Raw genomic sequence first — 17024 nt, 5'->3', positions numbered from 1 at the left:
ACAGCCTGCCTATTCCAGGGCCAGGAGGAAAGATGTTGAGTCCTTACCGGCCTCTCCTTGTTGGATGTCAAATCTGCTTGCACCTTCCAGGATGAAGTGAGGCTCTGATTTACCCTCTAATATATCCTTAGGCAAGAGGGAGAAAAGCCATGAGCATCTTTCATTCCTATGTCCCCATGTGGTACCCAAGACATCACTCACTTTGTCTTTGAGGGGTAGAGGTTAATTCTTAAATAGGTACTTAAAATCTGAGTTAGCAAAGTTGCCCTCATTTTTCAGGTTTGATTGCTATCAGGAAGGCAGATGCCAAAGGGGTGTATATGTAACTGACAAGACAGGCAATAAATACATAAGCAAATGCATAAAGAGATAAACATAAATAAGGACTTGGGATCCTTACATCTAATAGCCATCCCAGTCCCAACAAGTAGTGTTTCAGTAACAGGCTATAGACAACCAAAAGAAGAGAGTCATTTATTAGAGGACACTTGGATGAGCATAATAAAGCTTTCCTTGTGAAATGCCCTCTCTCAAAAGTCAGTATAAGGAGATCCCTGGGTGGCTCAGCGGTTTAGTGCCTGCCTTCGGCCCAGGCATGATCCTGGAGACCCGAGATGGAGTCCCACATCGGGCTCCCTCTGTGAAGCCTGCTCCTCCCTCCGCCTGTGTCTCTGCCTCTCTCTCTCTCTCTCTCTCTGTCTCTCATGAATAAATTAAAAAAAAAAATCTTAAAAGAAAAGTCAGTATAGGCATTCTGGGCTCCAGTTTCAAGTCCAGCCACAGGCTGTACAGGATGCAAGATGTGTTACTCAGACCTTCACCCACTCCCTGGCTAACTCACAGACTGATTCTGGAAGACCCCTTGTCTTGGGTGCTACCTCAGTCCTGCCTCAAACTCCAACACATAGAGTTCCTGTCCGTCATAGAAAGGGGTTCACTAGAATTCTGCAGGGCTACAATGTTTGGGGAGAGTGTGGGGAACTCTCAGCAGATAAAAGGATTGTGAGAGCTCCTGAGGGGGCTCACCTCCTGAGTCAAGGGTCCCCAGGTACTCCCCAGCTTTGCCCTACTGCAGGTCCATAGGATTGTCCTCAGCACCCTCTCTGCCTGGCTCTTCCTGCATTTCCACTGCATAAATTTGCATTTGCATACTTTGGTAATCGTTCCTGTATCCTTTCTTTTCCCAATGACAAATAAGTCCCCAGAGAACAGGGCCACAAAGTGGAAATAGATTTATTTGCTCAACAGCCTGTGAATATACAGAGTCCTGTGCCTTGAGGGACCTTCATAAACTGCCACTTTCCTGGTGGAGATGCCAAGAGGCAAACAAAGGTGTGCATGTCTGCAAACACCTCAGCCCAGCTTGCTCTGGAGGGGTAGTTGCCTCACTAAGCCTGCTCCCACTGCCTTCTCTACAAATAGCTGGCCTCTCAGATGGGCCAGGAGAGGTGCACATAGGCCCAGACCCTCCCCGGGGTGGAGGGGAGGTTGGGGGGAGGCGCCAAGCTGGCCCACCAGGTACCCATATCTGGGATCCAAACCCAGTCCACCCAGTACCCATGTATGGGCAGACACAGGGACCTCCCCAAACACAAGTGAGCAGGACAGAACTCTGCAGGACCACTCTCCCCATTCAAAATAATCTGGGAACACTTCAACTAGCTGTCCCTAGCCCTTTCTACTGCAAAAAGGAAGTGAAGGTCTCACTGGGTTTGTTATCAGTGAGCTGATGCTTAAATTCTCCACTGGAGGGAAATACAGAGTAAAGACCAGTGGCCTTGGGACTGGGAACAAAGAGAGCTCTGCTCAGCTTCCCTGACCCACCTGTGGGTCCCCAGCTCTCCTCTGCTGTTTGTTCCTGGTTTCCCTGAAGTGACTGGCAGGGGGGGAGTGGGTGTGCTAAGAGGCATCCACACAGACCTGGTGTGGCATCCTGCTGTGCATTCTCCCCACATGACTTTCCTGGGCCTCAGTTTCCTCATGTGCAAAATGGAGATGCCACTGGATAAAACGTTCTAGGTGCTGGTTGCCTTGCTGGGGTCCGGGGACTTTTTTTGCCCATGGTCTCCCACTAGCCTTGCAAAGCAGGAGTCTTTCCATTTTACAAATGAGGAAGGATGTGAATACTTAGCAGAGCATCAGACGAGGTACATGGTCAATAAATATTGATTCCCTCTTCTGTAATATTTGCAAAATTAAAAAGGCCACACTCAGACAAACCCAGAGCTTCAAATGCATTCATTATTAAACATGATAGAATAAAAACATGAATTAAACAGTCAACTCATAGATGTTAGAAAGACAAAAAGAGCTGCAAATATAGACAGGAAAAAAATGATAAAAGAGGACAATTAGTGAATTCTAAAATAGAAAAACAGCAAGATCAATAAAGCAAATAACTCATTCCATTTGGGGGAGAATGTTTACATAGACCCAACCTTTGGCAAATACGGGAAAGAAGCCCAACTAAAATTAGAAATATAAAAGAGGTTTTATAGAAGATCATAGGGGAAGAGAGGGAAAAATAAAACAAGACGAAATTAGAGAGAAAACATAAGACTCTTAATCATGGGGAAAAAACTGAGTTGTTGGAAGGGAGGGGAGGTTGGAGTTACTGGGTGATGGGCATTAAGGAGGGCATGTGATGGAATGAGCACTGGTATTATATAAGACTGATGAATCACTGAACTTTACCTCTGAAACTAATAATAGATTATATGTTAATTGAATTTAAATTTTAAAAATATGGAAAAACAAAAAATGTGGTTTTAGCAATATAAAAACATGATGTAAAATTCTATAGTAATCAATTAAAAATAGTGATGATTTTCTGACTAAAATTAACATGGCCCAAAATGAGTCATTAGTAAACAAACTGTAAAAAAAAAAAAAAATCAATAACCTTGCCATCGTATTTTCAAATGATCAAAGAATATCTCCCTAACAGCTTTGTAAAGGCTTCTAAGGACACATGATTTCCCGTGGAGTTCTCTCAAATTTTGCAGAGAATGGACAATTCCTGTGTCATTTACAGCTTCAGATGAAGGGAGGAAGGGAGGCCTTGCTACCATTTATTTTAAGAAGCTAGCATAGCCTGGGACAGTGAAAGCACAATATGCATACATATACACACACACTCACAAGATGGATTTCACTTACGGAAATACACCAAAAAAAAAATCCAGCAAATGAAACAAGAAATTGTTATGTCTAACCCACTATAATCAAGCAAGGTTTGCCCTAGAAATGAAGGATGCCAGGGTGGTTGCATATCAGGATATGTAATATTATAAGATAGTATTTACATGAGCCAAAGGAGAAATGATTTATATCCTTCTAATAAATGCCATGAAGGCGCCTAATAAATGTACAACTTTCTCTGATTTACCAAAATTATAAAAATCAAAATTAAAAATGTAGCTAATTAGGAACAGAAAGATATTTTAATGCTATAAAAATTAAATGGCAATTATTGCAAGTCAATATTCATTATCAAGTTTATGGAAAAACACTGGAATCCTCTGCATCAATGTTGGGCACAAGACCTGCATCTATGTCTCATGTCCTCTGAGCTGCTGTTTTTTCCCCAGCCTGGGCTTCAGGGGGATGCCAAACTATCTAAAAAGAGCAGGGGTAGGGATCCCTGGGTGGCGCAGCGGTTTGGCGCCTGCCTTTGGCCCAGGGCGCGATCCTGGAGACCCAGGATCGAATCCCACGTCGGGCTCCCGGTGCATGGAGCCTGCTTCTCCCTCTGCCTGTGTCTCTGCCTCTCTCTCGCTCTCTGTGTGACTATCATAAATAGATGAAAATTAAAAAAAAAAAAAAAAAAAAAAAAAAAGAGCAGGGGTAGGGGCGCCCGGGTGGAAGTCCGCTGAGTGTCTGACTTTGGCTCAGGTCGTAATCTTAGGATCCTGGGATTAGGTCCTGTACAGGGCTCCCTGCTCGGCAGGGCGTCTGCTTCTCCCTCTGCCCCTCCCCCTGCTGATGCACGAGTGCATGGGCTCTCTCCCTCACTCTCAAATGAATAAATCTCTCTCTCTCTCTTTTTTTTTTTGTAAAGAGCAGAAGTAGGAAGAGATGGAAATTATACCCAGAAGCATTTTAGTCTGCTGGGCTGACTTGTTGAGAGGATAGGTAAAGATGAATGGGTAAAGATGTGATATATATATAGGTATATATATACACACACATATGTATATATGTATATGAATATATACATTTATATAAATTCATATATATATATGAATATTACTCAGCCATCAAAAAGAATGAAATCTTACCATCTGCAACAATATGGCTGGAATTAGTATTATGCCAAGCAAAATAAGTCAGAAAAAGAAAATACCATGATTTTGCTCATATGTGGAATTTAAGAAAAATAATCGTAGTGGAAAAAAGAGAGAGAGGCAAACCAAGAAACAGACGCTTAACCACAGAGAACAAACCGATGGTCACCAGAGGAGGGGTGGGTGGGGTTGGGTTAAACAGGTGATGGGGATGAAGCAGTCCACGTGCTGTGAGGAGCACTACAGGGTGTTGTCTGGAAGTGTTGAGTCACTAATTATACACCTGAAATTAATATTACACTGTGTTAACTAGCTGGGAATTTAAAATCAACCTTTTAAAAAATAAAGAGCTAGCAATGCTCTGCAGGTGTCACCAGGTGAGACGAGCACACCAAAGCAGTGAAGTATATAAGAGTGGCAAGGAACAGTCTCCACCCTGAGTGTGACTCAGAATCACATGGGACCTTTGCAGACAAGCAGACTGTGGGGCCGCCTCCCACAACCTGCACGGAGTAGGTTAGCTGGAGTTAGCATTCAGGATTTACAGGGCAACACTGATGATTCTAAGACCCTGCCAGGGTAGCAGGTGGGCAGGTTCAGGGAAGCTGAGCAATTGGTTCCCGACTCCACAGGGATGGGCTGTGAAGCAGGCAACATGGCCCCATAGTGCCTAGCTCTTCCCCGAGGACCACACCGGCGGACAGGGGCCTCTCAGTGTCTGGGTTTCCTGATTCTGTGAGATGGGCCCTTCGAGGGCTCTGAAACATCATGCATATAGAAGGCAGTTGTGATGGTTAATTTTATGACTTGACTGGATCATGGGGTCCCCAGATACTCAGCTAAACATTATTTCTAAATGTGTCTGTGTTTCTAGATGAGATTAGCATTTATGTGAATCGGAATTAGTAAAGCAGATTGCCATCCCCAGTGTGCATGGGCAACACCCAATCCATTGAGGACCTGAATAAAACAAAAGGTAGAGGAAGGGAGAATCTGTCCCTTCTCTGCCTGACTGCAAGCTGGGACATTAGTCTTCTCCTATCCTTGGACTGGGAATGACACCACCAGCACCCAGTCTTACTAAACTATATCACTGGCTTTACTGGGTCTCCAGCTTGCAGGTGGCAGCAGTGTGGGACTTCTCAGCCTCCAAAATCACGTGAGTCAATTCCTCACAATAAATACACAAAGAGGCTAAATCTATGTATGTCTTACTGGTTATATCCTACGGGATATATAGATACAGAAAAGATAGATGTAGACACACACATACACCCACACCCACACGTGTATATATATATACCCTATGGTTTCTGTTTCTGTGGAGAAGCCTAATACAGAAGCCATTAGCAATAGTCACACTAAGTAATCTTAGCAACTTCTGCATTGTGAAGTCCTGTCTCAAGGCAAACTTTGGGGGCAATCTGTATTATATGAGCTCTATTAAAAGCACATGAAATGCAAGATCCCCTGGAATCTTAGAAAATACTCTCTCTTAAGTGCAACCCAACCAGGCACTCTCCTGCAATTGCTTCTGGAGAGGGCTCTTCCAATGCAACATCACTTAGTATATTTTGGAGTGATTCTTGCATTCATCAAAGACTGCTAATGCACTATCGCAGATGGTGTGCTGCTCTTAGATGAGGGAACACCAGGTTTAGTATCTTGGCATTCAGACACAGGCTAAATATATCTTTCAGAGGGTGGCCAGAGTTCAGGCTGGGCCAGGTGGCAGTGTCATTCTCTTTCTATTTTTGCTAGAGAGCTTTGTTTTATTGGCGTCAAAGTTCTTTGGCTCAATGGCATTTGGTCCTGGCAGGATCACTTTGTCACTTTGTTACCTGTTGGCTTTGTAAACTACATTCATAGGTCTCTTTTGTTAACCCCTTCATTTTCTGAAGAACTCATTTTGGTTCCAAGGTGAACCATTTCTGGTAAACGATCCTTTCAGAAACTCCACTCTGGCTACTTAAAAGATGAAAAGTTGTTACCTGTGTAGGCAATACTTTATTGTGGGATGGCCAGAGGCCAGAACTCAAAAGGGGCTGTGTTCTGAGCTTCGGGTACCCATCAGACAACATGTTTTGGGTCCACAGCCCATTATTCAGTTGAGAAGTGAAAGGTTTTTCATGGAAGAATGGGAGCAAAGATGAAACTGCAGTCTCTCAATCTGATATATGTTGGTGGCTCTGCTATGAGGATCTGTGTCTATAATTCTATGCTGTTCAATACGGTAGCCACAAGTCGTACATGGCTGCTTTAAATAAAACTTTAATCCTTCAGTTGTACTAGCCATATTCTAAGCACCCAATAGCCACATATGACCCATGGCTACTCTACTGGACAGTACCAAAAGAATCTTTTAGCTATCATGGAAACTCTATGTACAGTGCTCATCTATTGAACAAGGGTAATATCATCTGCCTCAAAGGACTATTATGGTCATTAAATGAAATGTATGTAAAGTGCTTAGAGTCATACTTAATGCACATACATACTTGATAAATGGGATTTATTATTTATGAAATTAAAATTTTAAAAGGAAGTCACTCTAACACCAACTTTCATTCAGGGAAATATCATAGATACTCCATGTACAAGTCTAATTCTCAGCATTGTCTCTTGCTGACATGGGGGCTTGCAGGCAGTGCTGAGGCTAATGAGGAGTTGGGTCCCATCAGCGCCATTTACTCATGGCAGGGTCATAGGCTGTTCCAGAACCTGATTCCCTGCCAACGGGGAGAGTGTCAGGACTAAGTTAGAAATTTCTTAAAGAGAAGCTGAAAGCTGAATGAAGCAGGATATGAAAGAGCTTCTATTTCAAAGTTCCAGCAGCAACATGGTTTAGGTTGATTGTTAGAGAGAGGGAGAAAAGGAGAAACAGAGAGTCAGAGAGAGAACATTATGGGGCATTAAACAGCTTTTCTGCACCAGGCATAGAAAACTGAGTCTAGTTTTAGGTCTCTGACTCTTGCGCTATTAGTGAATCTACCAAGCCTGAGTGAGTACTTAGAGTAGAACAATATCCATGATGATTTAGCAATTCCCTAGGATCCCCATTGTTTGGAAAAGCCTAGAATGTGAAGATGGCCTCAGAAGCCTTGGTGCCACCTCAGCCATTATACAGTTGAACTTTAAAGGAGTGCCAGCCAGACCTCTGGCCAGTGACTGGGCAAACCCTAGATTGAGAGGCAACCTTCTGAAAGAAGTGACAGGCAGCAGAATGTGAGAAGAAAGTCACTTCATACTTCCTGCTAGGCTCCCCTAGGTCCTCAAATGGTTTCATCTGACCTACATTTTTCCCCTAAAAGTGTTTGTTGATATTAGCTGAAGACTCAAGCTGCCTGGACTGTGACATCCCAAGGGATCCAAAAGGACAGTCTCTGAGGCTGCTATCCTATACCACCCCCCCCCCAAAATTAATTGTAGTAGCAATAGTTAGTGTTTTCAATGTGCTAGACATTCTTCTAAGTATTGTCTTCATTTATTCCTTAGAATAATCATATGAGGTACACATACAACATTTCATTTTTACCCTCATTCTTTTTTACCTAAAAAATGGAAAGGAGGACACAACATAGACATTGATAGGAGTCTATTGGTGAACAAAATATTTGTGGCAAATGGGAGCCAAGAATACAACATGAGCTTATGATGAGGCCTGACAGGAGGTAGTATAGGGTGATGATAGGAGGACAGGTCTTAGAGACAGACTCCAGGGCTCAAATCCCAGCTGTACCATTTTGGGCATGTTACGTAAGTCTCCATTTCTATTTCTCATCTATAAAATGGGGTTAATAATAGTACCTCTTTATAGCATAACTGTGAGGATTTAATGACCCAAAGCCTTTTAGAGGCCAGGCTTGCCATATGGTCAGTAGTACATAAGTGTTAGCTTTCACAACTAGGATTGAGCCACACTGGCCATGGCTCCTCTTCCAAGCCCTTTTCAGGAACAACTATAAGCTTTGGCAGTTGAGGATGTCACCATGTTGAAGAGGTGAGTTCAGTGGCCTTCTCATCCACTATCCCTTCTTGTTAAATGAGTCAACCTATGGATTCTCAGTTGTACATATGGAGCTTGAAACCCATGTCAGGGACCTGTAGATAGAGTCATTCCTATCTGTTCACTTACTCATTCATTCAAATACAAATAAGAGTCCTATTGGGCACAAAATCCCATGTGAAGAAAAGTATAGCATGTGGAGTCTGGAATCTTAGTTTAAATCCCAGATTCTTCTCTAACTGTCACCTTGTGCAAGTCCCATCACCTGTCTAAATCTGTTTTCTTCTTAATATAACTGGGAAAGAACAAAGAGACACAGTAAGAGACATTACATGGAAAACTCAGGAAAATACTATACAAATATAAGTGCTGTGATGAAGGACATGAAGACATTTGTCTCAGCTTTTGGCTGAGAAGAATGAGAGTAAGATGTATTTGCCTCTGGCTGCCCTTTTCAGGTTCCTGGCAGGATTCCGTGAAGGTCTTCTCACTCTTATTTGGCTCAGTTTCTCCTTGCCCCCCAAAACACAAAATTTGAGATGTTGCTGGAATCAGAAAGTAAGAAACTCTCAACCCTTCCTAAATAGAAATGTTATAAATTCTTTAACACTAGAAATATGGTCTCACATCTATTAGTCAGCACCTTGGAAAAAAACTTTCTAAAAGAATCTCAGCATCTAAAAATAACAAAGGGAAAAATATAACCCTTCCATACTTTATATAGTTTGCTATTCAGCTCTCCATGGGAGAGAAGGCCAGAAGAAGAGAATCATTGCTGGGGATTTAATGCCTCTGACTGATGAGATGGATCCTAGAAGCCTGATGTACCATCTGATCCTGAGCCCCACCTGATCCCTAATCACCCTCCCCTCCTCCCCAAAACTACAAATCTGTCCCAAGTTAGGGCAAGAGTTGTCACCTCCAGAATTCAGTGTTTTGTCGTATGTCATTCTGTATAACTTTATTGAAAGTATAGTGCTTGGTATTTAATCAGTGCTCCATAACACTTGCCGGTATTATTATGAGCTCACTAGACATTATATTATTTTCTCTTTTTCTAGGTTCCGCTGGCTGCTTTTGGAAGAAAGAACACATGGTTGGGCATTAGGACCCTGAGAATGGTCCTCACCTGTGTCCTTTGCATCAGTACTAGCCCTGATCAGATTCTGAGAATGTTAAGTGGGCTGAGAAATTTTTCTTGGGGCTTCATGCCCTGAAATGAATATAGTTTAGAAAAACCAACAGGGCTCTTCTTACCACAAGGCTGAACTAGTGGCCATCTGCCGAGGTAGGGGAGGAGGTGGTTTTGAATGTTGCCCTAAAATATCTCCCTAATTTTACAGCTAATGTCTGAAATTCTTTTATTAGTGATCAAGCCTTTGCAAGATTGAAAATAGAAATATAAATGAGAGAGGTGAGGCAATTATTTAAATTTATCCTATTGAATAAGTGACTGACATGCTATCTTCCCTTTGAGTAAATTCCAACAGGGAAAAAGAAAAAAAAAATAAGGACAGTGATAAGGAAAAGAATAAAGAGTGATGGAGACTGACAAATGGGCTTGGTTATGGAGATAAGACCAACTACTACAATCTTAATACCCATGGTTTCCCACTTTTCAGATAAGAACATGAGCATGTAATCTAGTGATGCACTCAGTGTTATATAAATGGGTTAGAATACATGGGTCCTGGTTCCTGGTACAGGGTCCTTCCAACCCACTGAGGATACAACACTGTAGCTGAGGGACCAGATACATTTCATTCTCCTTCCCATCTGGTTTGGGCCATCCTTAAAAACCAGGTCACAGGCCCATCCTTTTTTCTGTGGGAGGTACCATGGCAGGCAGCTCAGAGGGTCCAGGAACTGGGTGTGTTCCTGTGGGGTTCACTCACCTTTGGCCGCATCCACCTCAGGCTGGAGAGGTTTTTACCCTGGACCAGCTGCAGACCTATGGAAGAAATCTCTGCAGGGAATGTTTCATCTTCAAATGGTAGGCCTGTGCTTAGGCAACGATCCAGCAAGGAGTTATAGTCCTGGCCATTGAATTTGATGACAGGGGTCTCGGCTAGAGGCTCCTGGTTGTATGCCATTGACTCTCCTTAGAAGATATCTAAGGGAAAAAAAAAAAAGATGTCTAAGGCCTTTTCCTTCTGGTAAGAAAGAGAGACATTTTTAGGGATAAGCTGTCAAGTTCTTTGCATCAACAGATGTGAGCTTTGGAAAGGTACTCAGAGGTCTCCTACCCCCCTTTACAAGTTGATAGTACACAAAACAGTTCTGTCCCCAGTGACAGAGCCAGTTGATGGGTGAACCCAGACTGGAATTCAAGCATTCTTCCTCACAGTTCAATTTTAAATCTGCTGTACCAAAGAGCTACTCAGTATGCTGTTATGTGCATGAGATACTACAGGGGGTATTTGTACATTAATGAACATTTATTGAGTGCTGACCTTATGCCAGGCACTTTTCTGAATGCTGGCAATCCAAAGATAAATACGACATGATCTTTATCCCTTAGGGGCTCATTATCAAGTGGGAAAGATAGATAAGACATTTCAACAACTAGCTAGCATTCAACAGAAACTCTCTAATTAAAAATGTGTACAAAATCCTGTGGATACAAAGAGGAGGAGCTATGAAGTGCCAGGGAAAGTCTGGGATGACTCTCCCCCAGGCAGTGACATTTATTTGAATGGAGCCTTGAAGGAAAGAGACTATGCCAGGTAGAGAACTGGTGGGTGTGTATGTATAAATTATTCTCTCTATATATAAATCTGTCTAGGTTCCTTGAGTAGCAAATGCATGGAAGCCCAGGGGTTGGATTGGAAAGGTCATGGGTGTTAGAGGGAATTGTGTATGTGTGTGGGGGGGGGCGGGGTGGAGGAGTCAGTGGGGTTAGGGCTGGAGATAGGGAATTTTGGCAGAGATGGCCAGGAAAGTAGGTTGGAAAGCTGGACTGTGACATGTGTTTATGTCCTGCAAGCACTGCAGGGCCACTGAAGAGGTAGGTCATGATCAGATCTAGCTAAAGGATTGTGAAGGGAGTTGGAGGCCACATGGAGGGGACAGATAGGAACTGAGATAGAGAGGTTAGGATACTGCTTCATGTGTTCATGGGAGAGATAGTTTAGACCATGACTAGTGAAAATGATAGAGAAACAGATCCTAGTGTCATTTTATAGGTAGAACCAATAGGATTACATGATAATTTGAATATGAGGACAGGAGAAAGATATGTGGGGCAGAGAATAAAAGGTAGTATGGTGAATAATCAATGAATTTAAAAGTTTGCTTTCTGCTCTCACCACCTACCTACCAGTTCCACAATACAGAGTTAGTATTCAAGCCTGTGAACATACTTTTCCATCTGTACAAGTTAATGATACCAACCTCATGGGGTTTGTTGTGGCAGTAAATGAGGTTCAACCTACCATAATGAGAAGGGTGACTGGCATACAGTGGGCATTCAATAAAAGTTGGCATCCTAATTTCCCTAAAGAGATGTCAAGAAAGTCTGGGATTTCTTGTTCAGGAAGTCATAAGTGTATAACTGATGCCATTTGCCAAAATGTGTATCACTTCCTCCAATCTGTGATGGAAGCTGACTTGCATCTGAATCCTAAATCCGTACTTACTGATTGTGGGACTTGAAAAGCCTCCTTAGCCCTTAAAGTAGTGCATTTTAAGCTCTTTGACCAGGGCACAGAAGACCCCAAGGTCCATAGGTCCTATCCATTCCTACTTCACAGTGAAAAAGGAATCAAATAACAATAAAGAACTAAAGAGGAACATAAATGAACAACTCAAGAAAGAATATGAGCCTACAATCAAATCTTGGATCATACAAAATAAAAAAAAACATACAAGCTTAAAATAACTTAGCGATGTTCTTACAGTTAATAATATGTACACATATAATAATAGTATGTTGCATGTTATTTAGAGAACACAAATTCATAGGCAGAGTATCATCTATAAAGTGTCACTGTACACACATATTTAGAGGGAATTACACATACAAATGTCTAGCAAATGAGGTAAAAATAATTTCTATTTGAACTATTAGGTTGGACCATATGAGACTATCATTTTTTGGGGTCAAAAATTGTTGAATATAGTCTATTTCATATGGCTTCACCTAAGGAAAAGATGTTAGAATGTAGATCATTTCGTTTGGTTTAGCTCAATATGTTATATGCATTTCTTTAACCTAGTTCTTGGAAAATAATGGGAAAACATGTCAATATGCCTCACCACTTACTATAGGGTTAAGAGGAGAGCCCACAACAAATTATATAGAAAGCTGAAATACAGTAAGGTATCATTCAAGAGCAAGAAAACAGTAATAGAAATTGATTGCCAATTCAAGCCAAAGGCAATGACACCTGATAATGGAGAGTTGTGAAAATTATGGGTCTCCCAACTCTGCACATGCTCAGGGACAGTGGAACCAATACAACATTGCCAAGCCACCTACCTTTCAGTAAAATATTAAATTAGGGTATGTGATAAACTCCAGCAATGAGCTAATTTTAGTTTAGGAAACCAAATAGTAGTTACTCTTAATAGCACAATTATGGGATGTACAAGTGAGTCTGCATGTAGAAGTGAGTCCGAAGAATTTGGCTTGATTTCTCCATCAGAATCTTGCAAAGGCCTTACTTACATCTTGGAGTCAGTTCCCAGGATATCTGTAGAGCCCTCACTGCTCACCATTGCGTAGTGGATAGTTAAGAATCCCTGTGTAAGACTCACTTTCCTTATTTGTGAAATGATAACAATAATGTACATGTTGTGGAATTGTTTTAAGACTCAGACGAATCCATGCTTGTCAAGTACTTAGCACTGTGACCGGTACACAAAAAGTGGTCAATAAATAATGGTTATTAATAGGATTATTATTATTTTGATTATGAAAGGACTGTGCAGAAAGCTCTACACTTTCTAAGATGAAGACTTATTCTTATGAACAACAGTCTTAGAGGGGTCTGCAGGGATGAGGACTAGGGCTGAGATATCATACCTGTGTCCTTAGCTCTGTTGCTGCTCTGAATGCACTGAGAGCCCAGGAAGGGAAGACTCTGGGGGACAGGTTGGCAGGTCTAGGTGTCTGCTGGTGGAGGAGGTGGTCTGCTGCTCTGGGAGAGAAGAGAATCTTGGTGGAAAAAAGTGAAGGCAGGCAGGAAGGGGAGGGAGCCTCCCCGCTCCTTGTGTAGACCTCACACCTACCAGGTTCACTCTGTGGCCTCCTGGATTGCTTATGGCTTTGCCAGGAAACAGCCTGCAGACTCACTTTCTCAAGTAGAAAGTGTCTACAGAATTTGACATTTCACTACTGTGTGCAGCAGAAAAGGCCAACCAACTCTCCTAACTGTCATTTTAGGGAGGACTTTTTGGCTTATTTCTTTTATTTTTTTTCTATCTTGCTTCACTGTGAAAAGTAAACAAAGGCCACAGAAGACTCAACTGCCTAGGTTAAAAAAAAAAAGAGAGAGAGAGCGAGAGATGGAAGTTCTTCCTGATATTCAGGATATAAAGCTGTCTTACTACTGGGGTTACCTCTTGAGGCTAGCAAGAAGAATGGCACAACAGGAGTTAGAAAAATGGCAAAAACAAAAAAAGTTTACATAAAGTTTCTAATGTGAGAGGCTGTGTGAGCTAATGCATCAAGCCTCAGAACTAGGAGGAGAAGCAGGCAAAAGATGTAGTTGGTGGTTATAAAATCTGTTCTGCTCCCTGCAATGTTTGTAAAGCGAGTTTGGTTCTGTCCTTCCTTGTGTTCTCTGCTGAATTGGGTGACGGTCTTGGTCTGTTCAGCCCCCAGCAAAATACCATGTCGTCAACCCAGAATTGTGTATCCAGTGAAAAATATATTTCAGGAATAATAGTGAAATAAAGATGTTTCAGATGAACAAAAACTAAGATATTCATCATCCAAAGACATACTTCAGAAGAAATGATAAAGTTCTTCAGTTTGAAGGACAATAATAAGAATAGGGAAAACTGATTATGCAGGAATGGTATACAGTAAATATAGGAGTAAATATGTAAGACTGTTTCTTTTTCCTCTTAAATTCTTTAGAATACATAAGTGGGTTCAAAGCAAAAATTATGAGACACCTGGGTGGCTCAGCGGTTGAGCATCTGCCTTCAGCTCAGGACGTGATCCCGGAGTCCCAGGATAAAGTCCCACATCGGGCTTCCTGTGAGAAGCCTGCTTCTCCCTCTCCCTCCCTCTCTCTCTCTCTCTCTCTCTCTCTCCCAGTCTCTCATGAATAAATAAAATCTTAAAAAAAAAAAAAGGCTACTATGAAGAAACTAAGGTAAAAAAAATTGTTGTCACATGACATGGATACATTTCCTAAAAATACAATGTATCAAAGTTGACAAAAGAAGAAACAGAAAATGTGAATAACCCTGTATCTAATCAAGAAATTGAATTTGTTACTAAAATCTTTCCCCAAAAGAAACCCCCAAACTCAGGTGGTTTCATTGGTGAATTCTCTTACTCTTTCTAGGTCAAAATAGCACCAATCTTGCATAAATTTTTTTCAGAAATTTATGCAAGGAGGAGAAGGGAAACACTACTGAACTTATTTTTATTAGGTCAACATATACTAACAATAAAATCTCATGAACAAATTCACATCCCAGAAAAAAATTTATGCATCACTATTCCTCACAGAGACAGCAAAGATCCTTCACAAAATTTCAGCAAATCCAATTTAACAATGTAAAAAAGAGGAGAAAGAATAGTACATCAAGTTAAATGGGATTTATTTCAGGAATGCAAGTTTAGTTTAACACTGAAAAAAAAAATCAGTGTAATTAGCCATATTAAAAAGCTAAAAACAAAGCCAGTAATTACATTAGAATTATCTGACAAAATTCAACATATATTTATGGTAAAAACTCACAAAGAAGAGTTACCTAGAAAAGTACATAACATTCTCAAACTAATGAAGGGTATATATAAAAAAATCTACAGCTAAAATAATCCTTAGTAATAGAAGAATATTTTCCCTCTTATGATCATAGTTAAGACAAGAATGCCCATTGTCACCTTTTTTTTAATGTTCATTATCACCACTTTTATTTAACATTGTACTGGAGCTCATAAACGGTTTATAAGAAAATAAGTCTAGAATTAATGATCAAATTAGCAATACAAGGTTAATATTTAAAAATCAGTTATATTATCATAAACTAGCAGCAAACAATAGGAAAACAATAGCATTCCATTACAAATACTTGGGGAAAACATCTAACTAAAGACATCCAAGCTCTCTACATCAAAAACTACAAATCGTTGCTGAAAAAATTAACATCAAAAACTACAAATCATTGCTGAGAAAAATTAAAGATGACCTAAATTGATTGGAAGACTCAGTATCTCCAAATGTATCTACAGATTCAATACAATCCCAACTAAAATTTTAGAATGTCTTTTCATTTTTAAAGAAATTGACAAGCTTATTCCAAAATTTACACTTGAACACAAGGGAACTAGAATAACCAAATAATTTTTTTTTTAAAGAAGACATTGGGGTGCCTGGATGGCTCAGTCATTTAAGCATCCTATTCCTTTTTTTTTTTAATAAATTAATTTTTTATTGGTGTTCAATTTACCAACATACAGAATAACACCCAGTGCTCATCCCGTCAAGTGTCCCCCTCAGTGCCCGTCACCCATTCACCCCCACCCCCCGCCCTCCTCCCCTTCCACCACCCCTAGTTCGTTTCCCAGAGTTAGGAGTCTTTATGTTCTGTCTCCCTTCCTGATATTTCCCACACATTTCTTCTCCCTTACCTTATATTCCCTTTCACTATTACTTATATTCCCCAAATGAATGAGAACATACACTGTTTGTCCTTCTCCGATTGACTTATTTCACTCAGCATAATACCCTCCAGTTCCATCCACATTGAAGCAAATGGTGGGTATTTGTCGTTTCTAATAGCTGAGGAATATTCCATTGTATACATAAACCACATCTTCTTTATCCATTCACCTTTCTTTTTTCTTTTTTTTAAATTTTTATTCATTTTTATTTATGATAGTCACACACAGAGAGAGAGAGGCAGAGACATAGGCAGAGGGAGAAGCAGGCTCCATGTACCGGGAGCCTGACGTGGGATTCGATCCTGGGTCTCCAGGATCGCGCCCTGGGCCAAAGGCAGGCGCCAAACCGCTGTGCCACCCAGGGATCCCTATCCATTCATCTTTCGATGGACACCGAGGCTCCTTCCACAGTTGGCTATTGTGGACATTGCTGCTAGAAACATCGGGGTGCAGGTGTCCCGGCATTTCATTGCATCTGAATCTTTGGGGTAAATCCCCAACAGTGCAATTGCTGGGTCATGGGGCAGGTCTATTTTTAACTCTTTGAGGAACCTCCACACAGTTTTCCAGAGTGGCTGCACCAGTTCACATTCCCACCAACAGTGTAAGAGGGTTCCCTTTCTCCGCATCCTCTCCAACATTTGTGGTTTCCTGCCTTGTTAATTTTCCCCATTCTCACTGGTGTGAGGTGGTATCTCATTGTGGTTTTGATTTGTATTTGCCTGATGGCAAGTGATGCGGAGCATTTTCTCATGTGCTTGTTGGCCATGTCTATGTCTTCCTCTGTGAGATTTCTCTTCATGTCTTTTGCCCATTTCATGATTGGATTGTTTGTTTCTTTGGTGTTGAGTTTAATAAGTTCTTTATAGATTTTGGAAACTAGCCC

The 17024-nt window shown here is 41.2% G+C and overlaps 1 protein-coding gene across 3 annotated transcripts in view; it reads right to left on the bottom strand.

Moving 5' to 3' along the window:
- The window catches only part of CAPN13 (calpain 13), a 79778-nt gene that overhangs the window by 50821 nt on the left and 11933 nt on the right, over nucleotides 1-17024 (bottom strand). For 2 of the 3 annotated variants that reach the window (XM_041756333.1, XM_041756335.1), the window contains exons 2-3: nucleotides 10188-10405; nucleotides 48-126 (exon numbers count right to left, since the gene is read on the bottom strand). In XM_041756333.1, coding sequence (XP_041612267.1) covers nucleotides 48-126; nucleotides 10188-10385 — 277 coding nt within the window. In that variant the 5' untranslated portion in view covers nucleotides 10386-10405. Of the gene's footprint in view, nucleotides 1-47; nucleotides 127-10187; nucleotides 10406-13318; nucleotides 13434-17024 lie in introns of all 3 variants that reach the window. The other variant, XM_041756334.1, reaches the window with a different exon arrangement.

This window comes from Vulpes lagopus, chromosome 5, assembly GCF_018345385.1.
Source record: "Vulpes lagopus strain Blue_001 chromosome 5, ASM1834538v1, whole genome shotgun sequence".
In the NCBI taxonomy this organism is placed as follows: Eukaryota; Metazoa; Chordata; class Mammalia; order Carnivora; family Canidae; genus Vulpes; species Vulpes lagopus.
This window is presented reverse-complemented; position numbering and strand designations above follow the sequence as displayed.